The sequence below is a fragment of the Salvelinus namaycush genome, chromosome 28 (genome assembly GCF_016432855.1).
Source record: "Salvelinus namaycush isolate Seneca chromosome 28, SaNama_1.0, whole genome shotgun sequence".
Taxonomy (NCBI): Eukaryota; Metazoa; Chordata; class Actinopteri; order Salmoniformes; family Salmonidae; genus Salvelinus; species Salvelinus namaycush.
In genome coordinates this window covers 33,180,063-33,197,213 of record NC_052334.1, presented here as the reverse complement: position 1 = coordinate 33,197,213, position 17,151 = coordinate 33,180,063, and the positions used below count along the sequence as shown (strand labels likewise).

At 42.4% G+C, this 17,151-nt stretch overlaps 1 protein-coding gene and 1 long non-coding RNA gene across 3 annotated transcripts in view; one reads left to right on the top strand and one right to left on the bottom strand.

The window, feature by feature from the left end:
* Window positions 1-17,151, top strand: part of rtn4ip1 (reticulon 4 interacting protein 1) — a 30,017-nt gene that overhangs the window by 8,770 nt on the left and 4,096 nt on the right. Inside the window, exons 5-8 of the mRNA XM_038967907.1 lie at window positions 675-723; window positions 1,218-1,354; window positions 1,636-1,819; window positions 6,604-6,696. Coding sequence (XP_038823835.1) covers window positions 675-723; window positions 1,218-1,354; window positions 1,636-1,819; window positions 6,604-6,696 — 463 coding nt within the window. The remainder of the gene's footprint in view (window positions 1-674; window positions 724-1,217; window positions 1,355-1,635; window positions 1,820-6,603; window positions 6,697-17,151) is intronic.
* On the bottom strand, window positions 9,135-15,996 carry LOC120023795. Of its 2 annotated transcripts, XR_005472754.1 has the most exons (3): window positions 15,865-15,946; window positions 15,602-15,652; window positions 9,135-9,341 (listed from the first exon to the last, which is right to left on the bottom strand). It is a non-coding gene; the product is annotated as an uncharacterized LOC120023795 (long non-coding RNA). The 2 variants fall into 2 exon arrangements; XR_005472753.1 differs by lacking the exon at window positions 15,602-15,652 and having other exon boundaries at window positions 15,865-15,996.

The window sequence follows — 17,151 nt, the reverse complement described above, 5'->3', positions numbered from 1 at the left end:
TGTACAAAACATTAGGAACACCTGCTCTTTCCATGACAGACTGGCCAGGTGAATCCAGGGGAAAGATATGATCCTTTATTGATTTCAGTTGTTAAATCGACTTTAATCTGTATAGATGAAGGGGAGGAGACAGGTTAAAGAATGATTTTTAAGCCTTGAGACAATTGAGACATGGATTGTGTATGTGTGACATTCAGAGGGTGAATGGGCAAGACAAAATATTTAATGCCTTTGAACAGGGTTTGGTAAGGGTGCCTGGTGCACTGGTTTGAGTGTGTCAAGAACTGCAAAGTTGCTATGTTTTTCACGTTTCCCGTGTGAATCAAAAATGGTCCACCACCCAAAGGACATCCAGTCAACTTGACGAAACTGTGGGAAGCATTGGAGTCAACATGGGCCAGCATCCCTGTGGAACGCTTTCGACACCTTGTAGAGTCCATGCCTCAACGAATTGAAGCTGTTCTGAGGGCGAAAGGGGATGCAACTCAATATTAGGAAAGTGTTCCTAATGTTTTGTACACTCAGTTTAATGTGTGTGTGTTTTGTACACACGTGAAATGTACATCAAAGTCAAACACAAAAACCTGGATTAGTGAAGGACATACTTTTGTCTCCATTATGACTCTGTGTTTACTTCTCTGTGTTTTAATCCGGTGTTTTTCATCCTCATGCAGCATTCTGATCCTGGGAGGTTCAGGAGGAGTCGGAACATTTTCCATACAGGTGATTATGCTGCTGATGATAACCATGATGCTCTCATTCTGTAGATTCATGACTTCATCTTCAATGTGACTCTGTTTACTTTCAATCTTAGGTATTCAAACCACATCGCAGTGACGATAGCTGCATGGTCATAATACAAAACAATGGTGGAAAAGAAAGATCCTTGATAATAAACAAACAATTATATTATCTAAGTTTTGTTCCATGGACAGCTGTTTATAATTATGTCAGTGATGTTATACACTCGTCTTGGATCGGGTGTCCTAGTGTGCCACTTCAGCCTTTTGCTGTGACCTCAATCTGCACATGTATCTTACATGAGGGATTCAGTGCTGGTTCATCTGATCTCTCCTGTTATAAGAGATGATATGTGTACCGGCTGCACCCTCGCTCACCCTCACTTCTATTACACAAGTCTTACTGATATTATCAACATCATTCCAGGTACCCGCAAAAAGTGTGATGATGATGTAGATCCCGTTTTCTCGTCTCAGATGCTCAAGGCCTGGGGAGCCCATGTGACAGTAACCTGCTCCCAGAATGCCGAGCGGCTGGTGAGGGGTCTAGGGGTGGATCACGTGGTGGACTACACAGCTGGGCCTGTTGAGGTGCCACTGAGAGCGCTGGAAAAGTGAGCTCGCCCACGAACACACTCACCTTTTCCCTTGTCACACAGAAAGAAGCACATGCAGACACACAGAAGCACATGCAGACACACTTTAAAACCTCCAAGGTGGCATTTATCTGAATAGGATGAGGAGTGTTCCCCATTGGTCAGTTTGCTGTAATCAAGGCTTGGGCACATCTCTCTCATAGCCACAGTCAACTCTCATTGGTGTGTGGGAAAATGACTCTCCATGTAACGAAATGAACTCTCTCTCCATCTCTCTCTACCTCTCCCCCCTGTCCTAGGTTTGATCTGGTTCTGGATAATGTGGGCGGGGACACAGAGAGCTGGGCGCTGGGCCTGCTGAAGCCGTGGTGCGGCGCCAAGTATGTAACACTGGTAACGCCCTTCCTCTGTAACACTGACCGGCTAGGTATCGCTGATGGAATGCTCCAGACCGGGGTCACCGTGGCATCCAAGGCCCTCAAGGTAACTGTGGCAGCATTTCTGTATTTAATTTTCTGTGTCCTTTATTTATACAGGTGATCACAGAACCATCAAACCTGTCAAAAGTTTGGACACACCTACTCATTTAAAGGATTTTATAAATGTTTACTATTTTATACATTGTAGTATAATATTGAATACATCAACACTATGAAATAACACATATGGAATCATGTAGTAACCAAAAAAGTCAAAACAAATCTTTTTTTTTTTTTAATTATAGATGCTTCAAGGTAGCCACTCTTTGCACTGATGACAGCTTTGCACACTCTTAGCATTCTCTCAACCAGCTTCACCTGGAATGCTTTTCCAACAGTCTTGAAGGAGTTCCCACGTATGCTGAGCACTTTTTGGCTGCTTTTCCTTCACTCTGCAGTCCAACTCATCCCAAACCATCTCAATTGGGTTGAGGTCGGGTGATTGTGGAGGCCAGATCATCTGATGCAGCACTCCATCACTCTCCATCTTGGTCAAATAGTCCTTACACAGCCTGGAGGTGTGTTTTGGGTCATTGTCCTTTTGAAAAACAAATGATAGTCCCACTAAGCGCAAGCAGATGGGATGGCATATCGCTGCAGAATGTTATGGTAGCCATGCTGGTTAACTTCTTCGGGGTAGGGGGCAGCATTTTCACTTTTGGATAAATAGCGTGCCCAATTTCAACTTCCTTCTACTCATCCTCAGAATATAAGATATGCATATTATTAGTAGATTTGGATAGAAAACACTCTGAAGTTTCTAAAACTGTTTGAATCATGTCTGTGAGCATAACAGAACTTATGTAGCAGGCAAAACCCCGAGGACAAACCATTCAGAATTTTTATTTTTTTGAGGTCACTGTCTTTTCAATGAGTTTTCATTGGGACACCAGATTTCTAAGGGACTTGTTTGCAGTTCCTACCGCTTCCAATGGATGTCACCAGTCTTTGGAAATTGGTTGAGGTTATTCCTTTGTGTAATGAAGAAGTACGGCCATCGTAAATGAGGGTCACTTGAAGTAAATTGTTTGAGAGAGGCACATTACCAAAAAAGTTGTTTTCTTTTTGTATTGAACACAGATCATCCTGTCTTCAAATTGATCGATTATTAACGTTTAAAAATACCTATCGATGTATTACAAAAGTAGTTTGAAGTGTTTTGGTAAAGTTTACATGTAACTTTTGATATATTTTGTAGTGACGTTGCGCAAGTTGGAAGCTGTGTTTTTCTGGATGAAACGCGCCAAATAAATTGACATTTTGGATATATATCAACGGAATTAATCGAACAAAAGGACCATTTGTGATGTTTATGGGACATATTGGAGTGCCAACAAAAGAATTTCGTCAAAGGTAAGGCATGAATTATATTTTTATTTCTGCGTTTTGTGTCGTGCCTGCAGTGTTGAAATATGTTACTCTCTTTGTTTACTGTTGTGCTATCATCAGATAATAGCATCTTATGCTTTCGCCGAAAAGCCTTTTTGAAATCTGACATGTTGGATTCACAACGAGTGTAGCTTTAATTTGGTATCTTACATGTGTGATTTAATGAAAGTTTGATCTTTATATCATTTTATTTGAATATGGCGCTCTGTATTTTCCCTGGCTATTGGACAGGTGGAACGATTGCGCCCCACCTACCCCAGAGAGGTTAAGTGTGCCTTGTCTGATAAATAAATCACTGACAGTGTCATCAGCAAAGGACCATCACACCTCCTCCTCCGTGCTTCACGGTGGGAACCACACATGCGGAGATCATCCGTTCACCTACTCTGCATCTCACAAAGACATGGCAGTTGGAACCAAAAATCACACATTTGGACTCATCGGACCAAAGGACAGATTTCCATTGCTTGTGTTTCTTGGCCCAAGCAAGTCTCTTCTTATTATTGGTGTCCTTTTAATAGTGGTTTCTTTGCAGCAATTTGACCACGAAGGCCTGATTCATGCATTCTCATCTGAACAGTTGATGTTGAGATGTGTGAAGCATTTATTTGGGCTACAGTTTCTGAGGCTGGTAACTCTACTGAACTTATCCTCTGCAGCAGAGGTAACTCTGGGTTTTCCTTTCCTGTGGTGGTCCTCATGAGGGCCAGTTTCATGATAGCGCTTGATGGTTTTTGCGACTGCACTTGAAGAAACTTTCAAAGGTCTTGAAATGTTCCGTATTGACTGACCTTCATGTCATAAAGTAATGATGGACTGTCATTTGTCTTTGCTTATTTGAGCTGTTCTTGCTATAATATGGACTTGGGCTTTTACCAAACAGGGCTATCTTCTCTATACCACCATTACCTTGTCACAACACAACTGATCAGCTCAAAAACATTAAGAAGGAAAGAAATTCCACAAATTAACTTTTAACAAGGCACACCTGTTAATTGAAATGCATTCCAGGTGACTACCTCATGAAGCTGGTTGAGAGAATGCCAAGAGTGTGCAAAGCTGTCATCAAGGCAAAGGGTGGCTACTTTGATGAATCTCAAATATAAAATATATTTTTTTAGTTTGTTATCACTTGTTTGGTTACTACATGATTCCATATGTGTTATTTCATAGTTGTGATGTCTTCACTGTTATTCTACAATGTAGAAAATAGTACAAATTCAGAAAAACCCTTGAATGAGTGTGTCCAAACTTTTGACTGGTACTGTATAAGACCTCTGCCTTGAACATGTGCGGTAAAGCACGTACAAGACATCTGCAGTGTCCCCTTATAAAGCAAAAACCCATCTCACTCCCCTTGCTTGTCATCTCACCCCGACAGAGTGACACTGGCATCCTGTTGGCATTTTGTGGTGTACAGACCGCAATATGTGCAATGCATTTGAGGCTTTGTGCGTGCCAAGTGTCTTCTTCTTACTCCCACTCACCACACAATACCCATAGAACTACAGATAACTGTATGTTTAAGTGAATCTTATCAGGGAGAACCAGAACTGTGATGTGCGGATTGCATTCATTGAATACAGCACTGCTGGAATACTGTAGAACTTCTAGGCTGAAGTAGGACTTGGAACACATTGTACTCCAGTGCCATAAGGTTCTCACTTTATCAGTACTGTAATAGTATCTAGTAACATAAATGGAAAAACATTGACTCTGGGAAATAGAAACTGAAGACAAGGTGGGTGTGTGAAGACATGGTTTGGGGGAACCCCATGGAAACATGCACCGTTATTCTCCCCCACTATAGGTAGAGTGGCACGGTGGATTTGTACCATGGGGTTTGTCCCGGGACAGTGTTGACAGTAGAACGTGTCAGACCTTGGCTAGAATATAGAAGATATGGGGGAAGTTAAATCAACACACTTTATCAACACCCCATACTGTCTATCACTTTTTGAACACCCACTGGTCTCCCCCTCTATCCCTTAATGTCTCTCTCCGCTCTCTAAAACATATGATCTCTCATTTCCAAGACATAGATTTGGTTCATGTTTAAATGTTTACCTTTGTTTAAATGTTTACCGTTTGGTGGTTAGATACTTTGGAGGCGTATTTTGTTTGACTATTACTAACACAGACAGTGTATGTTCACCTGGTTTGTTAGGTGTCAAAATGAGTTCCAAAGGAACCGAGGTTATCTTATTCACACACACACACACACACACACACACACACACACACACACACACACACACACACACACACACACACACACACACACACACACACACACACAGTGGCTCTCCTAAACATCTCTTTCTTCATCCAACCATTGCAACTCTGTTAACTGTGGTTTGTATGTGGCAATGGAGCAGAAGATTGGTCACCGGTAGAATAAAGCACTGAATGCAAAAACTCAAAAGTGGAAAGTAATGAATGACGGATGTAGTCTGTGGGTTAAGACAGGAAATAACCCAACCTCTCAGTTCCAACATTTCTTTCTCCGCAAACTCTTAGTGCTCATAGTGCACGCACAGTGTAATCAGAACTAAAGTGCAGACAACCGGTTTGCCAGTCGAAGTTGTCCTCATTTAAAAATCCTATAATCTCCCTAGATGCTTTATGTTGAGGAACCTTCTCCTGGACCACGCCCCCCTTGAGACACCACCCACAAACCCTAGCACTCAGCCATCTCCTTTTTCCATTTGGAATGTGGCCAGGAATCCCATCTCGATGCTGGAAAAAATAATGGATAGGGAATGCCTTCATGAAAGAGGGGCGCTCCACGCCCTGTCGCCTGACATACTTTGACAATTAGACAGTCCTCTTTGGGTTAAAATGTCACCTCATTAAAAAAAAGGTGCTTTGTGTGTATGGTGTCTGGGATAGAAGGCAGTTGATACAGCCAGGGATGCCGTTGTCTGTGTGGGTTGGTGTCTTGCCTTTTGTGTGCCAACACTGCCTCACAATGGTATAGTGAGTGATCGACAGCAGAATAATAAAACCAATGCATTTGTAATGAAAAGCATTATAAACCACGGATATACCACATGCAACGAAGGCAAATGTAACCAGAGATTCAGACAAAGGTGCTCATCTACATATGCATGTTTCTATTTTACAGGCCACTAGTTAGGAGTGATTTATAAACTGGTAATAATCTCAACCTAATTATGGACTGATAAATTTGTATGTGAAGTTTGTAGTTTGTTTAAGTTTATATATAGTACATCTGAGACATATATCTTTACTTAAGCATCTGCATTTAAGTCTGTATGGGTGGACAACAACACCAACAGTCTGTGTATGGGTGGACAACACCAACATCAATGTCTTTGTTTTATTTGAGTGTACAAAACCTTGTTCATCTCCCTTTTTATCCTTTGTCGCTCCTAGCATTTATCCAAGGGAGTGCACTATCGCTGGGGGATGTTTGCACCCAACGGACTTGCCCTGGATGACATCAGCGAGATGGTGGATGCAGGAAAGGTACTGTTCAGTCTTAGCGTTCACTTTCTCAGTTGAGCCACCAGCTGTTTACCCTTTTATAAGAGTAATCAAGCTGAATAACAGGTGCTGAAAGCATCCCGACTGAATGGTTATTGGTATAATAATAAACTATGCAACCATCCAAGAAATGTTGAATACTTACAAAGACTAACAGAGAATGTGACGGTTCATGGTCTTTGGATTTGATGAAAACCTCTGTTCCACTTGACTTGTAACCTGACTTTTGTAATCTGAATCAAACTAAGAGAAATTGAAATGTTGAAGGAATTAACAGAATTGAACCACATTCTTTATATGGCAGTTTTGTGCTTGGCAAAACACTTACTGCCAAATACGATCTCTCACAACAAGGAAGTTGATTTGTAAGAATGCTAATGAATAAACACAATTTGAAGTCAAATGATACAATTTCATTGTAGAATGTACATTATGTACATTATTTATAGTCCATGAAATCAAAGTCCAGTAGGCTGACTTAGCTGCCAGAAACATATAGTTTGATGACGACGCCCTTCTGTGGCTGAAGCCTCAGTGTTTCCAGGGAGTTGGGGCCCAGGCAGTCCAAACTCGAGCTGGTCACAAACCAGGAAGTGAACACAGCCCCAGGAGCGTAGGAAGGCCAGGATGGGGGTGATGGCAGGGCTTGGTAGAAGGTGGAGGAGGAGAAGGGGATGGAGTAAGTGTTGGAAGTTGAAGCTGCCAAAAAGGAGGGTTTCCTCTCTAGACCGGGAGTGACTGAGGGAGCGGAAGAGATCCAAGCTGGAGCTTTTGAGTTTCCCCTTTTCCCCCTGTGGATCCCCCTGTCCATTTGGTCTGGTCTGATAATGTGCCCTGCCCTCTACAGACATGCTCTGTTAAGGGCTGAGTTCTTTGCTGTATTTGACAACAGGCGTTCCAGGTAGTGTCATCACCAGAAACATGAGTAGCCTCTGCAGCCCCTGTGATGCTTCACCACTGCCCACAATCAGACTCTGCAAAATGTCTCCCTGGAGTGTTTGCATGTGTCTCCATGGCAAGGGCCACTTCCTGTCCGGACAGGCTGCAGTGACCTCACATCTAAATCCACCAATGAGATGTTGGGAGCCCATCAGGGCAGGTAGAGACTCCTGTCTTTCTCATCATCACTTTCCTGTCATCGTCCTCTGAACTGAACTTCTAGAACACAACTCTCCAGAATCTGACCCCCCTACCCCAAGGGACTTCAGGTAGGGCATACTGATTTTTAAAACATTTATTTAACCTTTGTTTAGCTAGTCAGTGAAGAACAAATTCTTATTTACAATGACGGCCTACCCCGGCCAAACCTGGACGACGCTGGGCCAATTGTGCGCCACCCTATGGGACTCCCAATCACGGCCGGATGTGATGCAGCCTGGATTCGAACCAGGGACTGCAGTGATGCCTCTTGCACTGAGATGCAGTGCCTTAGACCACTGCGCCACTCGGGAGCCCCCTGGTCTGGCGATCTCTATGTCCATGAAGGAGGCTGGCTGCAGGGCGGAAGAACAGTGTCCTCTGCCACCAAAGAAGATGTGGCGGAACTGGCCGAGGGCAACGTAGCCAGCAGAGCAGCAACAGGCTGGAATGCACCTTCCTCCACCCTGGTCCCCCAGTCACAAGCCTTAGTCCCTCCTTGGACATGGGCTGCTATTTGGATTCTTCTGGTTTGGGCTTCAGCATCAACAGTGGGTCTCAGAACCACCCAGACTGATTAAGAGCCTGGGGCCTGCGCTGGCCGCCATGCTGCATGTATCCGGGATCGCAATTCCCTTTTGAAGGCATTCTGAATGACGGATAGGTGAAGGCTGTTGACTTGGTGAGGAGTGCAGCTATGTGCAACTCCGAATGTAGCAGTTTTCTCTCAAAGAGGGAAGGAAATTCATCCGTAAAACTTGCCCCGCTTCAGAACACTTATTTGTGTTATCGCACAGTGCCATATCATAGCCTGGCTCTATACTATTGTATTTAAAACATTTTTTAAAAATTTAAATTGACCCTATATTTAACTAGGCAAGTCGGTTAAGAACAAATTCTTATTTACAACGACGGCCTACTCCGGCCAAACCCAGATGATGCTGGGCCAATTGTGCGCCTCCCTATGGGACTCCCAATCATGGCCAGTTGTGATACAGCCCGGGATCGATCCAGGGATCGAGTCATGGTCTGTAGTGACGACTCTAGCACTGAGATGCAGTGCCTTAAACTGCTGCGCTATTCGGGAGCCCTCGTAGCATCAGTTTTACTGCACTTTTAGGCTTTAAAGTATATCAGCTATACAATGAAAGTGGGACCAGTACTCCAGGTCAAGGCATAGCATCATATTGTAGGTCTATTTCATGTGCTGCAAGAAAGCATGTGTGAATACCTTTCAAATGTTGTTGTGATATAGTGTTGTGTAATTGAAAATGGAACAAATAGTGTTTTCTCATTGCAATTTTATTCCGCAAAAGGGAAGTACAAATCATGACAAAAGGGTCAAACAGGAATCAATTCAGTAGGAGTTGCCAGTTGGGCATCTGGGCAAGACACAGGGGTTAACACCCCCTAGTCCCTACTCTTGGTGAATGTTCCATGGGATCCTCAGTGGCCATTGTCAAGACTCTGGCCGGTATCATTTACAGCATCTGAAAGGGAAAGCATCCAATAGATTTGGTTTGGAAAAATACGCAACACCAACATTTATAGCTGTATACAAAACATTGAATATTACCAACCTGGCCTCGGGAAATTCTAAAGATTTGGTACATAAATCTGTTCCCCTCTATTTAGTATGATACATTACTTTACGACCAACTCAGTGGCCTTGTGGTTAGTGTCCGCCCTGAGATTGGAAGTTTGGGAGTTCAATGCCCGGCCGAGTCATACCAAAGACAGTAAAAATGTGAACCAATCCGTCTTTGCTTGGCACTCAGCGTTAAGGATATAGATTGGGGGAAAGGCCCTATGATAGACTAGCGTCCTGTGGGGGCTGTACTTGTACTTCAAGCTGCCTCACGCTACAGAATTAGAAAATAGGCTTCTCCTACGCTGCTGCTAAATTGATTATTGACTAGATTTATTACTACCACTATGCTGCTGTTCATTGATTATTGATTGCCATTAACATTAGTATCTATCGACACTGAACAAAAATATAAACGCAACATGTAAAGTGTTGGTCCCATGTTTCATGAGCTGAAATAAAAGATCCAAGAAATGCTTTCAAATTGTGTTCACAAATTTGTTTAAATCCCTGTTAGTGAGCATTTCTCCTTTGCCAAGATAATCCATCCACCTGACAGGTGTGGCAAATCAAGAAGCAGATTAAACGGCATGATCATTACACAAGTGCAGCTTGTGCTGGGGGCAATAAAAGGCTACTCTAAAATGTGCAGTTTTGTCACACAACACAATGCCACAGATGTCTCAAGTTTTGAGGGAGCGTGCAATTGGCATGCTGACTGCAGGAATGTCCACCAGAGCTGTTGCCAGAGAATTTCATGTTCATTTCTCTACCATAAGCCGCCTCCAATGTTGTTTTTAGAGGATTTGGCAGTACGTCCAACCGGCCTCACAAGACCACGTGTATGGCGTTGTGTGGGCGAGCGGTTTGCTGATGTCAACGTTGTGAACAGAGTGCCCCATGGTGGTGTTGGGGTTATGGTATGGGCAGGCATAAGCTACGGACAACCAACACAATTGCATTTTTATCGATAGAAATTTGAATGCACAGAAATACTATAACGAGATCCTCAGGCCCATTTTTTTCAAGGTATCTTCGACCAACCGATGCATATCTGTATTCCCAGTCATTTGAAATCCATAGATTAGGGCCAAGCAAATGTATTTTAATTGACTGATTTCCTCATTTGAACTGTAACTCAGTAAAATCTTTGAAATTGTTGCATGTTTCATTTATATTTTTGTTCATTATATTCACTATTACTCCTGTTTATATTACTGTTTACTCAGTTTACAAAAGTATGTGAACCCTTTGGAATTACCTGGATTTCTGCATAAATTCGTCATAAAATCTAATTTGATCTTCATCTAAGTCACAACAATAGACAAACACAGTGTGCTTAAACTAACACTCAAACAATTATACGTTTTCATGTCTTTATTGAACACATTGTGTAAACATTCACAGTGCAGGCTGTAAAAAGTATGTGAACCCTTGGATTTAATAACTGGTTGGACCTCCTTTGGCAGCAATAACCTCAACCAAACGTTTTCTGTAGTTGCGGATCAGAACTGCACAACGGTCAGGGGGGATTTTGGACTGTTCTTCTTTACAAAATTGTTTCAGCTCAGCAATATTCTTGGGATGTCTGGTGTGAACCGATCTCGAGGTCATGCCACAGCATCTCAATCGGGTTGAGGTCAGGACTCCAGAAGGCGTATTTTCTTCTGTTGAAGTCATTCTGTTGTTGATTTACTTCTGTGTTTTGGGTCGTTGTCCTGTTGAGCTTCAACTGGTGGACAGATAGGGAAGGGGGGATACCTAGTCAGTTGTACAACTGAATGCATTCAACTGAAATGTGTCTTCCGCATTTAACCCAACCTCTCTGAGTCAGAGAGGTGCGGGGGACTGCCTTAATCGACATCCACGTCTTCGGCGCCCGGGGAACAGTGGGTTAAATGCCTTGATCAGGGGCAGAACGACCTTTTTTTTTTTTTTACCTTGCCAGCTTGGGGATTCGATCCAGCAACCTTTCGGTTACTGGCCCAATGCTCCTACCCGCCAGGCTATCTGCCGCCCCAGATAGCCTTACATTCTCCTGCAAAATGTCTTGATAAACTTGGGAAATAATTTTTCCGTCGATGATAGCAAGCTGTCCAGGCCCTGAGGCAGCAAAGCAGCCCCAAACCATGATGCTCCCTCCACCATACTATACAGTTGGGATGAGGTTTTGATGTTGGTGTGCTGTGCCTTTTTTTCTCCACACAACTCAAATGTAGTTATCTGTCCACATAATATTTTGCCAGTAGCCCTGTGGAACATCCAGGTGCTTTTCTATGAACTTCAGATGTGCAGCAATGTTTTTTTTTTGGACAGCAGTGGCTTCTTCCGTGGTGTCCTCCCATTTACACCATTCTTGTTTAGTGTTTACGTATCATAGACTCGTCAACAGAGATGTTAGCATGTTCCAGAGATTTCTGTAAGTCTTTGGCTGACACTCTAGGATTCTTCTTAACCTCATTGAGCATTCTGCGTTGTGCTCTTGCAGTCATCTTTGCAGGACGGCCACTCCTAGGGAGAGTAGCAACAGTGCTGAACTTTCTCCATTTATAGACAATTTCTTACCGTGGACTGATGAACATCAAGGCTTTTAGAGATACTTTTCTAACCCTTTCCAGCTTTATGCAAGTCAACAATTCTTAATCTTAGGTCTTCTGAGATCTGTTTTGTTCGAGGCATTGGTTCACATCAGGCAATGCTTCTTATGAATAGCAAACTCAAATTTTTTAGTGTTTTTTATAGGGCTGGGCAGCTCTAACCAACATCTTCAATCTCATATCATTGATTGGACTCCAGGTTAGCTGACTCCTGACACCAATTAGCTTTTGGAGAAGTCCTTAGCCTAGGGGTCACATACTTTTTCCAACCTACACTGTCAATGTTTAAATTATGTATTCAATATAGACAAGAAAAATACAATCTGTGTGTTATTAGTTTAAGTGTTTGTCTATTTTATGACCAATTTATGCAGAAATCCAGGTCATTCCAAAGGGTTCACATACTGTTTATTGCCACTGTATATATTACCATTAGTATATTACCTTAAGTATTTATGTATTCCTGCTACCAGACACTTTTCATCCATGTTTACATGTAAATCCGCCTATGACGCCTACACTGCCACTCTTGCACAATACACACACACACCACCTATGCTGCTGCCATACAGTTTACTCTTATTATTATGATTTCTCCTGCCAGTTACTTTCTCCTAATCCCTGCCTACATGTACATATCTACACTATATACAAAAGTATGTGGACACCCCTTCAAATGAGTGGATTTGACTATTTCAGCCACACCCGTTGCTGACAGGTGTATAAAATCGAGCACACAGTCATGCAATCTCCATAGACAAACATTGACAGTAGAATGGCCTTACTGAAGAGCTCAGTGACTTTCAACGTGGCACTGTCATAGGATGCCACCTTTCCAACAAGTGAGTTTGTCAAATGTCTGCCCTGCTAGAGCTACCCCGGTCAACTGTAAGTGCTGTTATTGTGAAGTGGAAATGTCTAGGAGCAACAACGGCTCTGCCGCGAATCGGTAGGCCACACAAGCTCACAGAATGGCACCGCTGAGTGCTGAAGTGCGTATCATGTAAAAATCGTCCAAGCTGCCCTGGAAGCAACTAGAACTGTTTGTCGGGAGCTTCATGAAATGGGTCTCCATGGCCGAGCAGCCGCACACAAGCCTAAGATCACCATGCTCAATGCCAAGTGTCGGCTGGAGTGGTGTAAAGCTCAGCCGTTAGACTCTGAAGCAGTGGAAACGCATTCTCTGGAGTGATGAATCACGCTTCACCATCTGGCAGTCCGACGGACGAATCTGGGTTTGGCGGATGCCAGGAGAACGCTACCAGCCCAAATGCATAGTGCCAACTGTAAAGTTTGGTGGATGAGGAATAATGGTCTCGGGCTGTTTTTCATGGTTCGGGCTAGGCCCCTTAGTTCCAGTGAAGGGAAATCTTAACTCCACAACAATGACTTTACTTGTCTCATCGCGCTCTAGCGTCTCCTTGTGACGGGTCTGGCGCCTGTAGGCTGACCTTGGTCATCAGGTGAGCGGTGTTTCCTCCGACCCATTGGTGCCGCTGGCTTCCGGGTTAAGCAGGCGGGTGTTAAGAAGTGCGGTTTGGCGTGTCATGTTTTGGAGGACGCCTGACTCGACCTTTGCCTCCCGAGCCCGTTGGGGTTTGCAACGATGAGACAAGATCGAAATTGGGGATAAAATACAACAAAAAATAAATGGTTTGTCGAGATCGGTGTGGAAGAACTTGACTGGCCTGAACAGATCCCTGACCTCAACTCCATCTGACACCTTTGGAATGAATAGGAACGCCGACTACTAGGCGGTCCTAAAACTCAACATCAGTGACCGAACTCACCAATGTTCTTGTGGCTGAATGGAAGCAACATCTAGTGGAAAGCCTTCCCAGAAGAGTAGAGGCTGTTATAGCAGCAAAGGGGGGACAAACTCCATATTAATGCCCTGATTTTGGAATGAGATGTTCAATGAGCAGGTCTCCACATACTTTTGGTCATGTACTGTACCTCAAATACACCAATCCCTTTTTATTTAACCTTTATTTAACTAGGAAAGTCAATTAAGAACACATTCTTATTTACAATGACGGCCTACTGGGGAACAGAGGGTTAACTGCCTTGTTCAGGGGCAGAACAACAGATTTTTACCTTGTCAGCTCGGGGAATCAATCCAGCAACCTTTCGGTAACTGGCCCAACGCTCTAACCACCTGTCGTGCCAAATTTACCCTGCATATAGCTTCCTCTCTTATTTCTTGTGTATTTGTCAGTGGATGAAAAAGTACCCAATTGTCATACTTGAGTAAAAGTATAGATACCTTTTTAATAGAAAATTACTCAAGTAATAGTGAAAGTCAGCCAGTAAAATACTACTTGAGTAACAGTCTAAAAGTATTTGGTTTTAAGTATACTTAAGTATAAAAAGTACAGGTATAAATCATTTAAAATTCCTTATATTAGCAGACAACACCATTTTCTTGTTTTTAGCCAGGGTCACACTCCAACTCAGACATTATTTACAAAAGATTAATTTGTGTTTTGTGAGTCTGCCAGGCCAGAGGCAATAGGCATGACCACGTGTTCTCTTGATAATTGCTTGAATTTGACAATTTTCCTGTCCTGCTAAGCATTCAAAATGTAACGAGTACTTTTGGTTGTCAGGGAAATGTATGGAGTAAAAAGTTTTTAAAATCTAGGAATGTAGTAAAGTATAAATAGTAAAGTACAGATACCCCAAAAAACTACATAAGTAGTACTTTACACCACTGGTATTTTTCTTATCTTTTCCTCATTTAGTTATACTTTCTTATATATTAAATACTGCACTGTTGGGTACTGCTTACAAGTTAAGCATTTCACTGTATTTGAGCATGTGACAAATAAACGTGCCCCTGTGAGATGTTCCGGCTTGCACAAGCCAAGGCTCGTGCAATGCTATTTACGTTACATTACGTTATGAATGGAATAGTGGTCAATGCAATATACTATATCATACGAATTAGAGGAGGTATAGTATCATAGGTCGTACCCGTCCGTACAATAGCATACGAATTGGATGGTGTATCTTATCATATGTCTTGGGAGGACTTTTAGTAATAGAGATCTTTCTCGGAGACCAAATTGCTGGTTGCGTCTAACAAGAAAGAATAATTACGGTGAGAATTTACGTTGGTGGTTAGGAGAAAATGTACGTAGAACGAAAACGACAAAAGGTTAGAAGAATTTAATAAAAGGTGAATTGGGTCAAGGTTAGGGGAAGGGTAATGCTACACTTGTCCCGGATGCACATCGAACACGCGCTACTCGGTCGCAGTATACGCCACCCACCCCCACCAGTCACCCCCTCCACTAAGTAATCTTCTGTTTTTAGTAACGATACAAAACGTTCCATATACTTATTTGAGGAGCAAAGATTTACGTAAAATAGCAAACGTGAGTCCAGTCTGATATTACTGCTATGCATACAGTAATTGGAATGTATTTGAAATTCATAATGGGACGCTACATTTCTGATTTATCAAGTCATTGATAAACTTACACATTCGGCCATGTACATCCCATTTTTCCAATGTTAGTACCACCAGAAGCAAGGCACAAACGAAGATTTCTGCACCCACCCCCACTAATGAAACATAAGTGTAGAGATGCAGATGCCTCTTGTATTCCACCTGGAATTACCAGAAAAATGTCAATCTCATTATTGCCTACCATTATAGCACATTTATCAAGTTTTTAAAATAGTTTTTACAGTTTATAGTTTTTACATTTTACAAAAACAGTTAAAAAAATAAAAAATCTGTTCAACTGTATAATCGAAGCTGAGTTAGAGGAGCTGTTGCACATATACTGCCTTTTTAAGAATGAATTTGATTTGACTTACAAGCAATGACTAAAAGAGCCACTAGCATGAAGATCATCAGGCAGTTCATGGTCTGAATATGACTCTCTGTTTAGAAGAATGCAACGAAGCTGAATTGCAAATGTATTTTCCAATCTCTGTGTTGTTCTTTTATGACCTGATTTTAGTGCCATCCCTATTTAGGGGTGGAGATGATTGTGGTCCAATTGAATGAAAGAGTCTTATCTGATCAGTCAATAAACAGTAGTACTAATTATTAACATTTCTTTCATGTTAAATATTAGCCACTGTCAGTATTGACCGTAAGTAGGCCTAATAACCACATATTCAACTCTCAATTTACTGTTTGTTTCCTTCAGTTGGTATAGCCTACATTATAATTCCATTTATTTCCATTGTTTAATTTACTTTCATTTGCTTCCTCTTAACACGTCACTGCTGTGTGGTTGTAGCTGAGGATCATTAGTAACAGTTTAAAATATAAAAATAATCAAATACATGTAGGCTAATTGAAATCTTTATGGAGCGGAGCCCAAACCAAGTCATAACAGTTTGAACCCCATGGTTAGTGCAGGCAATAGACAAGGTCATTCTACACTATTCTGCCTATTATAATTCTATGCTCACTAACCTTCCAACATTACCATGGGTTGAAGAACTGAATGTGGACATTTTCAGGGTGACAAATATGCATATTTAGATGGCTTTTTTTTATTCCCTAATATTCTGAACCGTACATGTAGCTGCGGGAAGGAGGGGTGCCCTAAAAAAATTCAGAATTACAACAATATATATACACTGTGTTGTTTAAGTGTTCCCTTTATTTTTTTGAGCAATGTAACTCCAAGTCAATCAAACTGTCCACTTAGGAAGCAACACTGATTGACAATAAATTTCACATGCTGTTGTGCAAATGGAATAGACAAAAGGTAGAAATTATAGGCAATTAGCAAGACACCCCCAATAAAGGAGTGGTTCTGCAGGTGGTGACCACAGACCACTTCTCAGTTCCTATGCTTCCTGGCTGATGTTTTGGTCACTTTTGAATGCTCACTTTTGAATGCTGGCGGTGCTTTCACTCTAGTGGTAGCATGAGACGGAGTCTACAACCCACACAAGTGGCTCAGGTAGTGCAGCTCATCCAGGATGGCACATCAATGCGAGCTGTGTCAAGGTTTGCTGTGTCTGTCAGCGTAGTGTCCAGAGCATGGAGGCGCTACCAGGAGACAGGCCAGTACATCAGGAGACGTGGAGGAGGCCGTAGGAGGGCAACAACCCAGCAGCAGGACCGCTACCTCCGCCTTTGTG